The sequence below is a fragment of the Dicentrarchus labrax genome, unplaced genomic scaffold (assembly GCF_905237075.1).
Source record: "Dicentrarchus labrax unplaced genomic scaffold, dlabrax2021, whole genome shotgun sequence".
In the NCBI taxonomy this organism is placed as follows: domain Eukaryota; kingdom Metazoa; phylum Chordata; class Actinopteri; family Moronidae; genus Dicentrarchus; species Dicentrarchus labrax.
Genome location: NW_026136706.1, coordinates 28933804 through 28949945, shown reverse-complemented (window position 1 = coordinate 28949945; position 16142 = coordinate 28933804). Strand labels below are relative to the sequence as shown.

The 16142-nt window shown below is 41.9% G+C and overlaps 1 protein-coding gene and 1 long non-coding RNA gene across 3 annotated transcripts in view; both read left to right on the top strand.

The window, feature by feature from the left end:
- The window catches only part of LOC127365400 (uncharacterized), a 177316-nt gene that overhangs the window by 107774 nt on the left and 53400 nt on the right, over positions 1-16142 (top strand). The window lies entirely within an intron of this gene.
- vwa8 (von Willebrand factor A domain containing 8) overlaps positions 1-16142 on the top strand; it is an 86900-nt gene that overhangs the window by 32344 nt on the left and 38414 nt on the right. Inside the window, exons 23-29 of the mRNA XM_051403176.1 lie at positions 1485-1620; positions 2080-2199; positions 3382-3587; positions 7506-7657; positions 10684-10792; positions 13806-13944; positions 15726-15913. Coding sequence (XP_051259136.1) covers positions 1485-1620; positions 2080-2199; positions 3382-3587; positions 7506-7657; positions 10684-10792; positions 13806-13944; positions 15726-15913 — 1050 coding nt within the window. The remainder of the gene's footprint in view (positions 1-1484; positions 1621-2079; positions 2200-3381; positions 3588-7505; positions 7658-10683; positions 10793-13805; positions 13945-15725; positions 15914-16142) is intronic.

Sequence of the window (16142 nt, the reverse complement as noted above, 5' to 3'; positions counted from 1 at the left end):
TGGAATGTAATTAAGTACATTTACTCTAGTACGGTATCTAAGTACAAATGTGAAGTGCTTTTACTTTTATACAACTTTATAACTCTACTACATCTCAGAGGAAAATATTGTACTTACCAGATGTGTTAATTGTGAATGTTTGAGACAAACTGAAGGATGAAGTGTTCCTGTACGGGTTGAGAATATTCTCCTATTTCTTAAGCTAAAATCAATTAAAAATGTAAACACCCTCTTGGATTAGTTGGAAAATGCATCAACACAAAGCTGAAAAGAGGGCTGCTTTACTGGCTATAACGCAACAACAGCAACATTTGGTGTGGTGCAGTGTTCAAAGGATGATTCTTTTTATACATGAGGTCAGTGGATTTGACAGTACAGCATAGATTTGTGTATGAGTGATAATATTTACATATTTTAAAAAAACAAGTACTATTTTACAGGTAATATTAATGCAAAAACATAATATATAATAGTAAAAGTACTTTAAGTCAATTGTGCTTATAATACTTACATACATATAAAAAAAATTGGATTGTGATATTTTATTATGCGATATTGTATTGATTTTCAAAAACAATTTTTTGTTACTTTTGTTTAAACTTGCAACTAGACATCAGTTTTGTAAACAAACAAACAATATACAGTATCTCCTGGCTTACAGTATCGCAGTATATTGAATCGTAACCCCTGTAATGTGGCATGTATCATATCACCAGATTCTTGCCAATACACAGCCCTACTTGGAACGCATAGTCCAGTTCTATTAATACCTTCATGGTGCAAGTGTACATTGTCCTGAGATGAGGTCTAATTAGGCAAAATAAGTGAATACACCTGTGTGGCTGGATAGTGGGTGTGTAGGGCCTTTAACAGGAAATTTCAGTTTGATAGAACTGTAATTTATTTACATAGTTGTGGCCATTTGTTAGTTATAATGACATTGTACTCACCGAGTGAGTTGCTGAGTTCTTCCTTATACAGAAGTGTGACAGTCAGATGATCAGACAGATTGCCAAAGAGGTCACACCTAACAACTATAACAGTCTTTCTAATGTGCATGTTGTTTCCTCCTATTAACTCATGCAGAATACTTATTTATATTTTTATTGAGTTCAAGATATAGAGCCGTACAATGTATAGAAACCTTGTAACTGGGGCACATGGTGGAGGGCGCCCCAATGTTGACTGGGTCATTGCCACAGTGGCCCAGGTTCAGTTCTGGCCCACAGCCCTTTGCTCCCATCTATCTTCACCTTTCCTATGAAAATAAAGGCATAAAAAGCCCCAAAATATATTTGAAAAAAACTATTTCCTAAGGGTTGATGTTGCAATGATTTTCCAAACCAAGTATATGCTATTCAACAAATGGTCAACTGATCGATTAGTTGATGATTGTTGGATTGTCTGCCAGCTGTTTCTCATGAAGTTCTAAAAAAGTTCTGAAATACCTTTTATACTACAGTTTTTTCTGTGTGTGTTTGCAGGTGAAGGCAGTGAAACTGGGTCACATATTAGTGATCGACGAGGCCGACAAAGCTCCCACTAACGTCACCTGCATCCTTAAAACCCTAGTTGAGAGCGGGGAGATGATTCTGGCTGACGGACGCAGAATTATCTCAGGTACATGCATTTACACACTCATGCAGGGTTTAACACCTTGACAACAGACATGTCCCAGATACAGCGTGCAGATAGAAGTAGGACCATTAAATGGATGAGATGAGGATTGGATGTCCCAGAAGCCAAACAGGAGTAAAACATCAGATGCAGGCAACTAATGGAGGCTTAGGATAAAAGCCTTTATGGACAGGTACCAGTAGATTCTGGATTATGCTGGATTGTAAACTGTAGATTTTCCAAGCAGTCCCACGCAGTCACACTAGTTGCTGACAGCTTCTCCATTCTTCCCTGAGGAATGTAAACACAACCTTGACAAATCTCCCGATGCTGTGAGAACAGTAGAGGTGTTCAGTCACACGAATCAACAGATGCAGGAACGGTGTGAGTGAGAGTGCCCGTTGTGGTGTGTTTGTTTGCTGGTCAGTCCATGTGCTAACTGGCACTGTGTCTCCTCCAAAGATCCACGTGAAGCTGAGGGGAGGCCCAACACCATAGTCATGCACCCGGACTTCAGGATGCTCGTGCTGGCTAATCGACCTGGTTTTCCTTTCCTGGGAAATGACTTTTTTGGAGCTCTAGGTACACACGCATGCACACAAGACCTACAACGTGCAGCAGAGGACCAGTAATGTTTTATTTCATAACAAACTCTACAGTATATTTAAAAACTTAGCTGCTCAGATAAATTTGGAAAAGAAATTGGGACTGAGGTGGCTCCTATTAAATGATCTGATCTAATTGTTCTCTGCCCTTCTGTATCAAGGGAAAAAGAGATTATCTGATGTTTTTATGGGTCCACTAAGTACTAAATGTGGTTGTTAGATATCCACAGAAGAGGGGCCTGTTTCAGGAAACCGTAGAGATAGCAGAAATTGGGGGAATGTAGAGATGGGGAGTGGCATGCGACAAAGGTCCCTGAGCAGTCTCAAACCGTGGACAGTGCAGCTCACGGTTGGCACCTTGAACCCCTAGTCCTCCAGGGGGCTCCAAGCAGGATCTCTTTAGACGTTCAACCGATAAGTATACTCACTGAAGCCTGGAATTTGAGAGTCATTCATGATCTCAGCATTTCATTTATTTCTATGAAGAAAACTACATTAAATAGTTTAAGATATAAAGATAAAAAATCTCACCGCAAAGGGCACGGTGAAGGCTTGAACAGAAGCTATATTTACAGACCTTCACTCTCTGATAAACACCCTCTTCCTGCATTAGTACACAGTTAAAACGACCAAAGATCTAATAGAACAATAAAAAAAACCACAGAATATTTAAAAAAAGAAGCCAAATTAAGTGTATATGATTGTTAAAAATGAAGAAATTATAATACAGACAGAATTATATAAAACATTCCTGACAATATCAGTAAAACTCATCTCTGATCAATATTCACAGGAAATAATTTGCTCAAAATAAATCCAAATCACTGGTTTTACACAATCTTCCGGCATTTATTGTGTTCACTGTTTGGGTTATTGTACAGTTTATCAGTTGTTCTCTACTGTTATTGTTATGCATTGAATATAATATGAAATATCTATAAAATATGTCAGTTTACTCAGTGATAGAAAAGGGCTCCTTACAGAAAAAGGATGGGAACCACTGTTGTAGATGGTGCTCATCAGCAGGTCTACATCTGCAGGTTAAAGGGTTAGGGTTAGGGTTAACTGCAGGTGACGCAGCTTAGACTGTAACTTCTTCTAGGTTAGGGTTATAACCTGAGCACCTATCACTACTGACTAGTTATCGTCATCTGAACAGGTGATATTTTTAGCTGCCATGCTGTGGACAATCCAAAGCCCCAGGCGGAGCTGGCAATGCTTAAACAGTACGGCCCTGATGTTCCCGATGCTACTCTGCAGAAGTTGGTGGCTGCCTTTGGAGAGCTTAGGTCTATGGCCGACCAGGGCACCATCACCTACCCCTATTCCACCCGAGAGGTGGTCAACATTGTCAAACACCTCCAGGTAAGAAGATCGACGATATGTATCCCTCAACAGTGCTTTTGCTGTATTATCTCAGGTTTGGTCTCAGACTGTTTTTGATCAGTAATTCATGCTGGATGCTTTAATAATGCAAGAGTGTTCTAACAACACAGCTGTGACAAAGACTGTGCTCCCGCCTCAGCCCAGACCAACAAGAACACGCACACATGGACTCACGCACACACCTCGACATATGCTGTTAAGAAAGAATGGCCATATAATCTGTAGATCTCAGAGGGAGTTTTCGCACTGGCCCTGGTAATGCTAGAATTTAAACTACAATGGAAGGCAAACATGGGCAGTTGCAGCTGTTCTGAATGGCCAAACTTGAAGGAAGGGAGAAAAGCCAGCCATCATAGAACAGGGCGAGATGGGATGATAGGAAAATCTCATGTCATTATTATCCTGGCCAAAATAACTGTGATTCACAATATTATTACAATAATCATGAAATGTGCTTAAAATGCTTAAAATTCCACAAAAACATACTGGAATCACTTTACCTTACATTTTGTCATTCTTTAGTTATGGACACACAGTAGTACACATCTACACATCAGTTCCCCCTCGTCCCCTTGTTCAAAAGGAATCAGGAAATCGAGATAGAACTGTATATTAATGAGCTATCTAGCTTGTTCAAGTCACTCCCAATAATGCAAATTCACCACGATATCCTGTTTATGTCACAATAAAATCATATATCATCGCGTCCCTAAAGCATAATAATGTATTACTCCTGGAAGGCATAGGTAGTGTTCTCACTCACAAAAACAACAGAAAGAAATATTTGTATAAAGAATGGAGAAAAAAAAAAGATTGAGAGACAAGTTCAACCCCTGCTTACTTTCTCCACACATCTGGCCAATCACTGTGTGAAGTGGGTGTAATGAATGTCTGAATGTTGAACATTTCCAACAGTTTCCAACACTGTAAAGGTTTCTGTAAATCAAAAAAGACAAAAAGAAATGGCATGGTAGTTTAAAGCAGTGTTTCCCAACCTGTGGGTCGGGACGCCCACAAAGGTTTATGGTGCGGTTGTGAGGCATTTGTGATTTTAGGGCGTGTAAGAAAAAATATACACAGTAGGCCTGTGTCTCAGCATTTGGTTCATTTCTGTGAAGAAAAGTAAATTTAAGAGAGGCAGGGAGATGCAGGCACAGAGAAACACATTGAGCATAGGTAAACAGAATAAATCTGAGGATAGGGTTACATGTTATATAAAATAGATATTATCTGTCTGTAAATTTACTATCTGAATTCCATTTACATTATAAAGTACCCCCCCCCATTGTCTCTGCTTTTCTGTCCTTCCACCCACCCATTTCACCATTCGTCCCTCTACTTCCCTCATTATTCACAAATTTCCACCAACTTGGCACATCTGAGTAATTTTCACGTCCTTTGGAAGTCTGATATCCTCAAAGTAACATATTTCATGCTGAATGTGACCCTTGTATTCAATCTGTATGATATTACCGAACAGACATCAATGGGAAACAATTTATTTATCCCAATTTAGAGTTGGTAGCCAAGTGATTCTTGAAAAAAAAAAAAAAAAATCCCCTCAAGACACAGTTTAACATCCTTAAATGATTAGCAGATTGCATTGTTGCCATGGTTACCACAGGTTTTATTCAGTTGTATTGCTTTTATTGCCATTGTGGTTTGATTGTTTCAGTAATAAACAGCTTGTCCATTCTTTTATTCCAGCAGTATACACACATGCTGCATTTGCATTTAATGATCAGGGTTGTCACGTTCCCCTGTCCCCAGTATTTAGTCCAGACAGGAGGAGAAATAACAGCAAGGGAGCAGAAGAGGAGGGCTTAGAGAGGAGGAGAATTAAGATTCCAGCTTGCATTAGTGACGATCAATAATTCAGTGCACAGGGACAAGCCCTAATGTTTGATTTCCCCACTGGCCACCCTGTTCTGTCATCAGTCACCACCGCCATTGACATCTACTGGAGCGGGACAGATATGGGATAATTTAGTCCGAGTCTAAATTGCTTTTTCTGAGGCAATGGCCTGTTGTAGGGTCTAATTACCTTTTCGCATTTGGTCACAATTGGGCTTCTGTGGTAACCGAGAATCACATCGATACAGCCCGATGCTCTTTAAATTCAATCTATGTTTTACTTGTAACCAGTCAAGATTATTGATTGTGCAGCAATTTACAGGCTTAACAGTGTAAATACATTGTAATATGTAGGTCAGAAAGTCCCTCCTAATAATGCCTCAGAATCCAGGGCTGTTAAGTCATTACAAGCATTGTGTCTTTAAAAGTGTATACAGACATTAAAATGCAAGATTACTCCCATCAAGACTGTAGACAGTGTTTTTAAAGTGAAGCAGCTGTTGTGATCATGTTATGTTCATTTTCTATCAGTTATATTGATGTGCACCAGAGGGGTGGATATTGAACCTTTGTTGTTTTCTGGTGTAAAATTTAACAGCGAGTATTGAACGCTGGTATCAAATCATCATTATAATCATCCTGTTTGCCTCTTCTTTCATCAGATAGTTGTTTAAACCAAAACCTTGCCAATTTCAGAATATATTATTTAGACAAAGTTCTTATATAACTCATTTTGCTGAGCAGAGATGGGTACCAGAAATTGGATACCAGAAATGTACTAGTTGATGCCAGTGATTTGATACCACGGTAAAAAACAAAAACAAAACAATAAATTCTATGTTCTTCAACATACACTCATTTATTATAAACAATTGAACTTTACAAACAACAGCAGTGGCATGTAGCCTTCAGGTAATAGATAAAAAGAAACAATTACTCAGCCTACTCTACTTATCTGTTAGCTTTCCACTCTGCAGTTGATCGATTTGTTTTCATATAGATTGTCTGCCAGTCAATATCAGCCTACATTAATCAATTTTAAAATCACAGTTATAGTTTTGTGGTTCGTTGTCAGTTTGAGAGTCACAGTATTAATATCAACACAAAAGCTGTCATCATTACGGACGAGTCCTCCTCCTCCTGCATGCTCTGCAGCCGCGACCCCTCGCCTTAACAACATGTGGAGGAATTTCTGATATCGGAATTGAAACAGCAGGATCATCAAAAAGTTGGTTTGGGTGCTCTAAATGGTTGCTTGTGAATAATCTGTCTGCCATATTTTACAGTAATATCTTGCCCGATCTGTAGGTGTGTCAATATAATAGAACATGAGTGTTCTGTATTTATTTTCATCTCCAGACAGTAAAAGATATCCTATTGACAGTTTATTTGGTGTATTTCGTGACATTGAGACATACATGTATCTACCTACAGTCATCTGGATAATGTTTCCCAACATTTTGCAACAAGTGTAGCGTCTGTCTCTGCTTTTGCTTCCAGTCTCCCCCTCTCTCTGTGTGTCACCCTTTATTGCCTCTTTACCAAAGTATCACCATAGTTACTGTACAATACAGAACATTTATTGAGGCAAAAGAACTTGTATCTCTCTAATTATATCACAAACACAATAACTAATGCTGAGCGTCAGCAGGAGAAAAACGTCTTCTCTTTGCACTCATCTGTCAGTGTTATGTTCAGAGTCTAGAGATGAGTTATCTTCCAGATAGTCTCATTCCAGACTCCGTCCCTGCATTGACCTCTGTTGAAGACTTGTAAATCATATTAACTGTCGTTCCTTCTCCCCTCTTCACCCTATCTTCTCTATTTTTCCTTATTCTTCCTTCTACTTGCCACCCTCCCTGCTCTAATATCCTTTTTTTAATCTCCCTTTCATTGCTCACACTATCCTCCCTCTATCCTTTTCACCTTCACCCCCCCCTTTCTTGTCCATTTTTTCGCCAATGACTGTCTCCTACTTCCACCCCTCTCTACTCTCTTAACTTCCTCTTCCCTACCTTTTCCCTCTCTCCTGCCTCCCAACAGAAATTCCCAGATGAGGGTTTGGCCAACGTGGTGCGAAACGTCTTCGACTTTGACTCATACAACAAAGACACGCGAGAGGTTCTGATCGAGGCACTGCACAAGCACGGGATTCCCATCGGAGCCAAGCCCAGCTCTGTCACACTGGCTAAGGAGTAAGGCATCAGGAGCACAAGACACTAAAGGAAAAACCACGCACACGCACAGTCAGAAAAGGGTTAGAGTAGGGCGATGGATGATAAATGGGCATTACTTGATAGCATACCTGGCTATGCGATAAATCTCATTAAAATGAAGAGATTGAGAACCCTCACCAGTGGGCCACCACAGCTAGGCTAAAAGTTTTCAGAGTTTTTAGAGCATGCTAAGGTGTCCTTACTGTACTTTCAGAGCAGAGCTGAAACTATTAGTTCACGAAATGATTAAAAGAAAATTTGTTGCCAGCTATTTTGATAATCGATTAATTGTTTCAGTCAAGCAAAAAATATCAAACATTTGCTGGTTCCAGCTTCTTATAGTTGGAAGCTGATTTCTTCACAGATTATCTGTCTCATGTTCTACTGTCAGAATAGGATAAAAGTTTCAGTAAATCAAGTTACCTACTGCAGCTTTTAATGTAAAGATTTGCTGCTTTTCTTTATCGTGTATGATAGTGATTGGACTGTTGGTTGGACAAAAGAAGCCATTTAAAGACACTTTGGGCTCTGGGATATTGTGATGAGCCTTTTTCAAAAAATGTTGACATTTTAAAGACTGAGCAATTAATTGATTAATGGTGAAAATAATCAGCAGATTAATGGATAATAAAATTAATCGTTAGTTGCAACACTACTTCAGAGAGGACACCCGACAGTGACTGATAATGTAAAAGTACAACCCTTTTTTGTGTTCTCCTGCAGTCCCCATTGGAGAACCATTTTTCTTGCCAAGTGGAGTTCTTTCTCTGGGTTCCAAATTGAAATCTATCATAGTGTTCTAGTTAATTGGGTTAACTCCTAAGTCAACATACTCTAGATAGATATTTGAAATGTACCAGCAGTTAAAGATGCTTATGGTTCTCAGCATTATCTTAACAGATGACAGATGTTTTTTTTAATCCTTAATTACAGTTTTAATAGCCTTGATTTTTACCCCATGTCATTATGTTGTAGAATAGTGAAGATAAAATTAACACAAATTACAATCTATATTTTAGAAATCAAGGCTAACAAAACACATTATTTTTTATCACTTTTTAACCCTCCAAAAGGTTCCAAAATTGCTCCTCTGAAGTGGATTTGTTCTTGATATTACTGTTTTTACTGTCTCAGAACTTTCCCAGAAGCTTGTCAGCAGAAAGTGTTTTCATAGAGGCCAGAAGTTCTAGGTGGAACAATTTTGAAACTCCCTTTTTGCGGAAGTACCTGTAAGACATCAATTTCCAATTTTAGAGGATTTGTTACTTTATGAAATGAAATCCTGAAACGCTTGAAATGGGCAAGACATTGTTGTCTTCAGCCCTGTGACTGGATTTTGAGGCTTCCATGAAGTCTCCTCTCTGCTTCCTGAAGTGTTAAATGAATGGCTGTCTATAGATCACTCACATTACCTCACCTTTCCCAGAAGGGGAAGATAACATTACATTGTCTCATTATGTACAGCTTTGTCTTTTAAATAAAGGAAAATATTTGTTTCTCCTGTCTCCTGTGCTTTTATTTAGACTTATAACGTCCAGAAATTCAGTTTCATGAATCTCTCAAGTAGAGTATTGAGAAGAGCGCAGGGCAGAAACAAGTATTTTCCTTGAACAATCAAAACTGATTGTATAAATTATGTGTTTGATTATGTCTGTTATTCCATCATCCAGGCTGAGTGAATGACTTTGTTTTTGTTATTTATAGCCCATCTTGGACAGTTTATATCCCAACATCTCATATAAACATAAAAGCAAATAGTCTGTCCCTTCATATCTAATTTTGGACATAGAAAACAGGAAACATTTTTTTCCTATGTATCTCTTTGCTTCTCTATTGATAGAAATATGTATGGTTAGAGGCCTGTCCATCCTCCAACCCGTTTATCCCCCTCGGAATTTCTGTCCTTTCTATCTTTTACCCCACCTGCAGCCAATAAGACCGTGGCCACGATCCAGCTGTGATTCATGGGAAGACCAATGAACATCTTGCCAGACACAACAAGCCGGGACTAGTAGTAGGGGCTAAAACACACAAACAGACGCTGTCCCGCATATATTGGCTGTACCCGTCATTTAGTGGCGGACCTCTCATGAGATGAGTTAACTTACAGTAACTGGGGATGCAAAATGGTGACAGCAAAACCCATAATTTTCTAAAATGGAAAATTAGAACACAGCAGCATGTTTGCCAAGGTGCACCGTCAAAAACTCAAACATACAAAAACATATGCCATTCATTTATCACAATTTCTTTTTATTATTACTAGTAACACTTTATTTTAAGGTACACATATATTCACCATTAGCTAGTTGCTTATTGGCATCCATATTAGTAGCACATTGGCTGTTTGAGTCCTTATAATGCACTTATTAATGCCCAATTCTGCATGACCATATTCTACAACTACTAGTCCAATAACTTTAATTAAGTTTTTCCTCAATAACCTTCTAATTACTGCTTATTGATCGTAAGTAAGGGAGTTGTTGTATATGAATTATGATCTTAAAGCTGCACAAGGTCATTTTTATAAAAATATTTTTTGTCATATTTGCTGAAACTTTACTATATGCTGATGGTACGACATTGAGACAGATAATCTGTGAAAAAGATGCTTTGCGCTAGTGGTGAAAGGTAGTTGATTTAAGGTTACATTAAGGGAGAATGAGTATTCTTGTGGTACTGCCACCTTATAGGGCCCATACTGAGCAAAACACATTAAGATGCACAACAACTTCCTTACTATCAATAAGCAGTTAATAGGAAGTTATTGAGGGAAACTATTAGTTAATGGCCTAGTGTTTGTAGAATATGGTCATGCACAATAACACATTAAAAGTGCTTAATAATGACTAATATGCATGCTAATAAGCAACTAGTTAATGGTGCAATTGTGTTCCCTAATATAAAGTCTTACCTCATTAATAGTATTAGTTATATCTCAGGAATTCACATTTTTATTAGGCGTCACCAGGCAGTTGTCATCAGTTGTGACCTTCCATCTCTAGGTTGCCCCTGCCGGAGGTCAAGATGACAGGGTACTGGACAATAAACCAAGGTGTCAACGCTCGCCGCAAACTGCTCTGTCCAACTGAGACACACCTCATAGACATAAAGGTATTCACACACACTCTCATATAGACAGTCTTGACAGTTCACTAGCAGCAAATAACAGTGTGTTCCCCCACATTTCCCATCTCCACATCTCTGTGCTTAAATAGTAATGTGACCAGAATCACCCTCACACACTATAGGTTTAAAGTGGTTGTGGTCAGGTTGAACTGGAGTCAGATTCTATTAGCGTGGATTTTACAGCACATAAAAAGTAGGACAACATTTCTAGAAACTATATTATTTTGCTAAAATACACTGCTTCTTTCTTGGGCAGTCATGCCTGCTATGCTGATCATATGGAAGCACCACTGAGAAGTAGATTATACTACAGCAGCAGTTGAGAAGTTTCTATGGAAATTGCCACAAGTCTTAAAAATACTTAAAAGTGCTTAAATTAAGAAAATAATATTCAAGACATGACAGTGCTTGGATTTACTGAGCAATGAAGAGGTCCTCAAAATACTTAGATTTAGCCGAGCAGAATCTCTGAGTTTGAGCATCATCTGAGAGTTCACCCATGATACCATTCATACATTTGGACTGCTGGGCCAAGCTTGATACACTTTCTTCTTATCTATCACTCTATGCCAAGGGGTTTTTTTTGAGTGAATTTCCACAATATTTTATTTGGCGTAATCATGAATTCAACATTTGATACCTAAACATTCAGTGGCCATTTTCTCAAAACGACATTTTGCTTACACTGTATTCATAATATATATACTTTATTGATCCCATATTGGGGAAATTCTTTTTTTCACTCTTTTTTATTCTTACACACACACACACACACGCACACACACACAGGCTGTAATGTGCACTTGTGGACATGCGAACAGGGAGAGAGCTGGGCTCGCCACGGTAGCGCACCCATGAGCAGTTTCTTTGGGTTTCACTTGGGCCTTGCTCAAGGGCACCTCGGCAGTGCACAGGAGGTGAAACTGGCACCAGCTACCAGTCCACACTCCATATTGTGGTCTGGGATTTGAACCGACGACACTCCAGTTACCAAGCCAAGTCCCTACACGCTGAGCTACTGCTGCCACAGTTTTCATCCAGTTTTAAAGTGAGATACCACAAAATTTCGCTTTTAGAAATAGCTAGTAATGGTCAATGGTTTTTTTTAAATATCTTTTTTCATTTTATTAGAATTTTTTTTTAAAAATCGTGTTGTTTTTCAGCACATACCTAACCTTAACTTTCCATTTCTACTGCCATCTAATTGAGATAAAGAATTCAAGTCTTTAAATCATACTGTACTGGATTAGCCGAAATCATCACAAAAAACACAACCCCTCCCCCCACCCCGCCCCCCCCCCCCCCCCCAAAAATTTCCCCCCCCCCCCCCCCCCCCAAAAACCAAACCCCCCCCCCCCCCCCCCCTTAACCTCCCCCCCCCCCAAAAATAACCCCCAACCCAAACCCCCCCCAAAAACTCCCTTTCCCCCCCCCCCCCCCCCAAAAAACCCCCCCCAAAAAAACCAACCAACCCCCCCCCCCCCCCCCCCCCCCCCCCCCCCCCCCCCCCCCCCCCCCCCCCCCCCCCCCCCCCCCCCCCCCCCACCCCCCCCCCCCCCCCCCCCCCCCCCCCCCCCCCCCCCCCCCCCCCCCCCCCCCCCCCCCCCCCCCCCAAACTTCCCCCCCCAAAACCCCCCACCACATCAACCATAACAACCCCCCCCCCCCCCCCCCCCCCCCCCCCCCCCCCCCCCCCCCCCCCCTTCTTTCCTCCCCCTCCCCCCCCCCCCCCCCCCCCCCCCCCCCCCCCCCCCCCCCCCCCCCCCCCCCCCCCCCCCCCCCCCCCCTTCCCCCCTACCCCCCCCTTCACCCCCCCCCCCCCCCCCCCCCCCCCCCCCCCCCCCCCCCCCCCCCCCCCCCCCCCCCCCCCCCCCCCCCCAAAAACCACAAAAACCAAAACAAATAAAAAACACACATCCCCCCAAAAACCCCCCCCCCCCCCCCACCCACCCCCACCCCCCCCCCCCCCCCCCCCCCCCCCCCCCCCCCCCCCCCCCCCCCCCCCCCCCCCCCCACCCACCCCACAAAACCACCAAAACAAAACCAAAAAAACCCCCCCCCCCCCCCCCCCCCCCCCCCCCCCCCCCCCCCCCCCCCCCCCCCCCCCCCCCCCCCCCCCCCCCCCCCCCACCCCCCCCCCCCCCCCCCCCCCCCCCCCACCCCCCCAACCCCAAACCAAAAAAAAAAAAAAAAAAAAAAAAAAAACCCACACCCAACCCCCCCCCCCCCCCCCCCCCCCCCCCCCCCCCCCCCCCCCCCCCCCCCCCCCCCCCCCCCCCCCCCCCCCCCACCCCCCCCCCCCCCCCCCCCCCCCCAACCCCCCCCCCCCCCCCCCCCCCCCCCCCCCCCCCCCCCCCCCCCCCCCCCCCCCCCCCCCCCCCCCCCCCCCCCCCCCCCCCCCCAACCCCAACCCCCCCCCCCCCCCCCCCCCCCCCCCCCACCCCCCACCGGGGGGGGGTTTTTTCTTTCCCCCCCCCCCTTCCCCCTTCCCCCCCCCCCCCTTTTTTTTTTTTTATTATAATTTTTTTTTTTTTTTTTTTTTTTTTTTTTTTTTTTTTTTTTTTTTTTTTTTTTTTTTTTTTTTTTTTTTTTTTTTTTTTTTTTTTTTTTTTTTTTTAGTGGTATACTGTATGTGAACATCGACATGACTTATTTGCCTTTAATTTTGAAATAATTTGTCCTCTAAGAGTCCTTAAAAAGTCCTTGAACTTTATCATTACAAGCAAGTAGAAATCCTTTGAGATCCGTTTTGACTGGCATGAGTTTAAACTGACCAAAAGAGCTGTCAGTCAGCAACCACAACAACTTAGAAGGGGGTGGCAGTGGAGATATATGATCTTTGCCTTTCATCTTAAAACGATGTACAGTTTCATGTGTAGTGTCAGTTTGGTTAGACGGCCTTTTCTGCACCCCCGGCAGTTGCAGCTGTGTTCAGCAGTGTTTCATACTTTGTGTGAGTGTGTGTGCACTAGCATTAATGTGTGTCTTGTGTTTCCAGGGCCCTGTGTTTCTACGTGTTCAGGGTTACCCCTGCAACAGACAAGAAAGCAGGGCCTTGAGTTTCAGTGAGGAGAAAGCCCACTGGCAGATTCCCATGAATGAAGTCAACATCATCTGCGATGTCACCACCAAAGATGGTATACACTCACACACAAACACTATCAACACTGTCATACAATACAGTCTCCGGTCTCAGGTTCTGTGTTCATTTAGGGCTATATTAGAGGATCCAGTGGATGAAGTATATAACAAAGGAATGATATAAGATCTAAAGACAAATAGAGCAGAGGCGGGCCTCCCCAGGGGGGCTCCAACAGTTTCAGAGGAGGCTCAGTGAATGGAAGTGAAAAAATATTACATTACTTATTACTTCTCAAAAGGAGATCACATAGATGAGCCCACATGTGAATGTGATTTGGTTAAAGAGAGAGTTCAGAGATACAGTAGTCTTAGGGATTTTTACAGTTTTTCCCTCTTTCCCAGAGTCAGAAACAAATAATGCTTCAGGACAGAACTTTTTTCTGTATCCAGTATAGTCTGGAGGTATTCCAAACAGCAATACTAGGCTATCTTGGCTCAATTGTTGAATGTCTATGGGTTCAAATAACACTGAGGCCCACATTCTCAGACTGGAAACCCCTTACATAGACAGACATTTCACTGACATTAGGTCTTGTGCCCTCACTATGTGTGTAGGTGCACAGCTATGCAGAGAGATAAACACACTTCCAATAAAGGTTAAAGACAATGGATGTCTTTTCACTGGATACAGTTGTGGAACTGTGAAAGCAGTGTTGGCTAAAACACCAACGCTGCCGGCTTACCGGTATGTTTGATCTGCGTCGGGAAATTCACTTTAGAAAGCTGGAAAAATACTTTCTTTGTAACCACACCTTTGCATCACGTCAATTTCTGAGCACATGAACAACCAACACTCCAAGCTGTTGCAGAATATGCGAGGCAGCCATTATGTGCAAGTGAATACGCAGTCAAACGCAAGTATATCTCTGGCCTATGGCTCAAATATCTTTTGTGGTTCCTGAAATTAAATTTTTTTTTGGGTTGCTGACCCCTTTGTTGTACTAAAGGTAATTGAAATAAGATTAGTACGGTAACAAGAAAATCCCCCTCAAAAATGTATAGACTCACTGCCAAATATGTTATATTGTCTTACAGGCCAAGACGAAGCAAATTATCCCCCTAACCCAAAAGTAAATGAATGTTTTACTACTTACAGTAAGTTTTAGACAGTTGGTAAAACAGCTAGCAGGGTGTCTTACACATGATTTTGACAGGTTATGGATGAAGTGAACGTTACTTGTATAAAGCTGCATTTTTCAGTCTCTTTTAAATGTGTTTAAAATTTGTATTGATCATGCTGAAACAACTACAAAATGAAACTGATGGAAGCAATACCAATTTTCTTCATATCTTTAACACTTTTTTGCCAGTATGGACATACAATAGGTCTTGATTTGCTTCATAATGGTCTTAAAAAGGTCTTAAATTTAACCTTAGTCTTAATTGAAACCTGCAGAAACTCTGAGCTAGTGTGATCAGTAATACACTGATTATCACAGAAAATAACATTTAATATCTAAAGTGTCACAAAATACCTGCAAGAATAGTTTATACAGATAATTGTCCAACAAAGGCATTTGGAGAGTGGATACAAGATTCCTGTCAATATGTTTACAGTCACAGATCTGTCGCTTAAACTATCTGCTAGGTATCAGTAGGGGGTTGCTACTGGCAACAGAATGTTAAACTGAAATCAATAATATAATTGCATTCAGCCATTCATATGTGACTTTTATATAATCCCCAAGAGACCTACCTAGTGAAATAGCTAAATAGAGACAGACATACATTACAGAGTTTATCACAATCCCACATTCCCTCTGCTGTTGTTTTGCAGATGTTCTGTACGTGGCCACGTGTAACCCAGTGGCCCTGTACTCCATGAAGGAGCACGGGGAGACAATTCAGTGTGTGGAGCTTTACGACGTCTTCCCCAGGACCATCAGTGGCGTCTGGCAGCCCTTTGTGACCGTCGCTGCACTTGGGAGTCCTCTGGATGGACAAGTGGTGCTGCATGAGGAGCAGGTTGGCACACACACAGACACAAGCACACTCACAGAGCTTGTACGACTACATGATCACACTGATGAGATTATGTAAGATTAGATTTTTTTTTTCTTGATCCCCATTGAAAAAATGCTGCTGTCTCTCAGGAGAGTCAGTGATCACTTTTTAAACGTGTTTAAACATGTATTTTTCACCAAAACTCACGTTTGTTTAAGAATAAGGACCCTGCAGTTACTACCCATTTAAA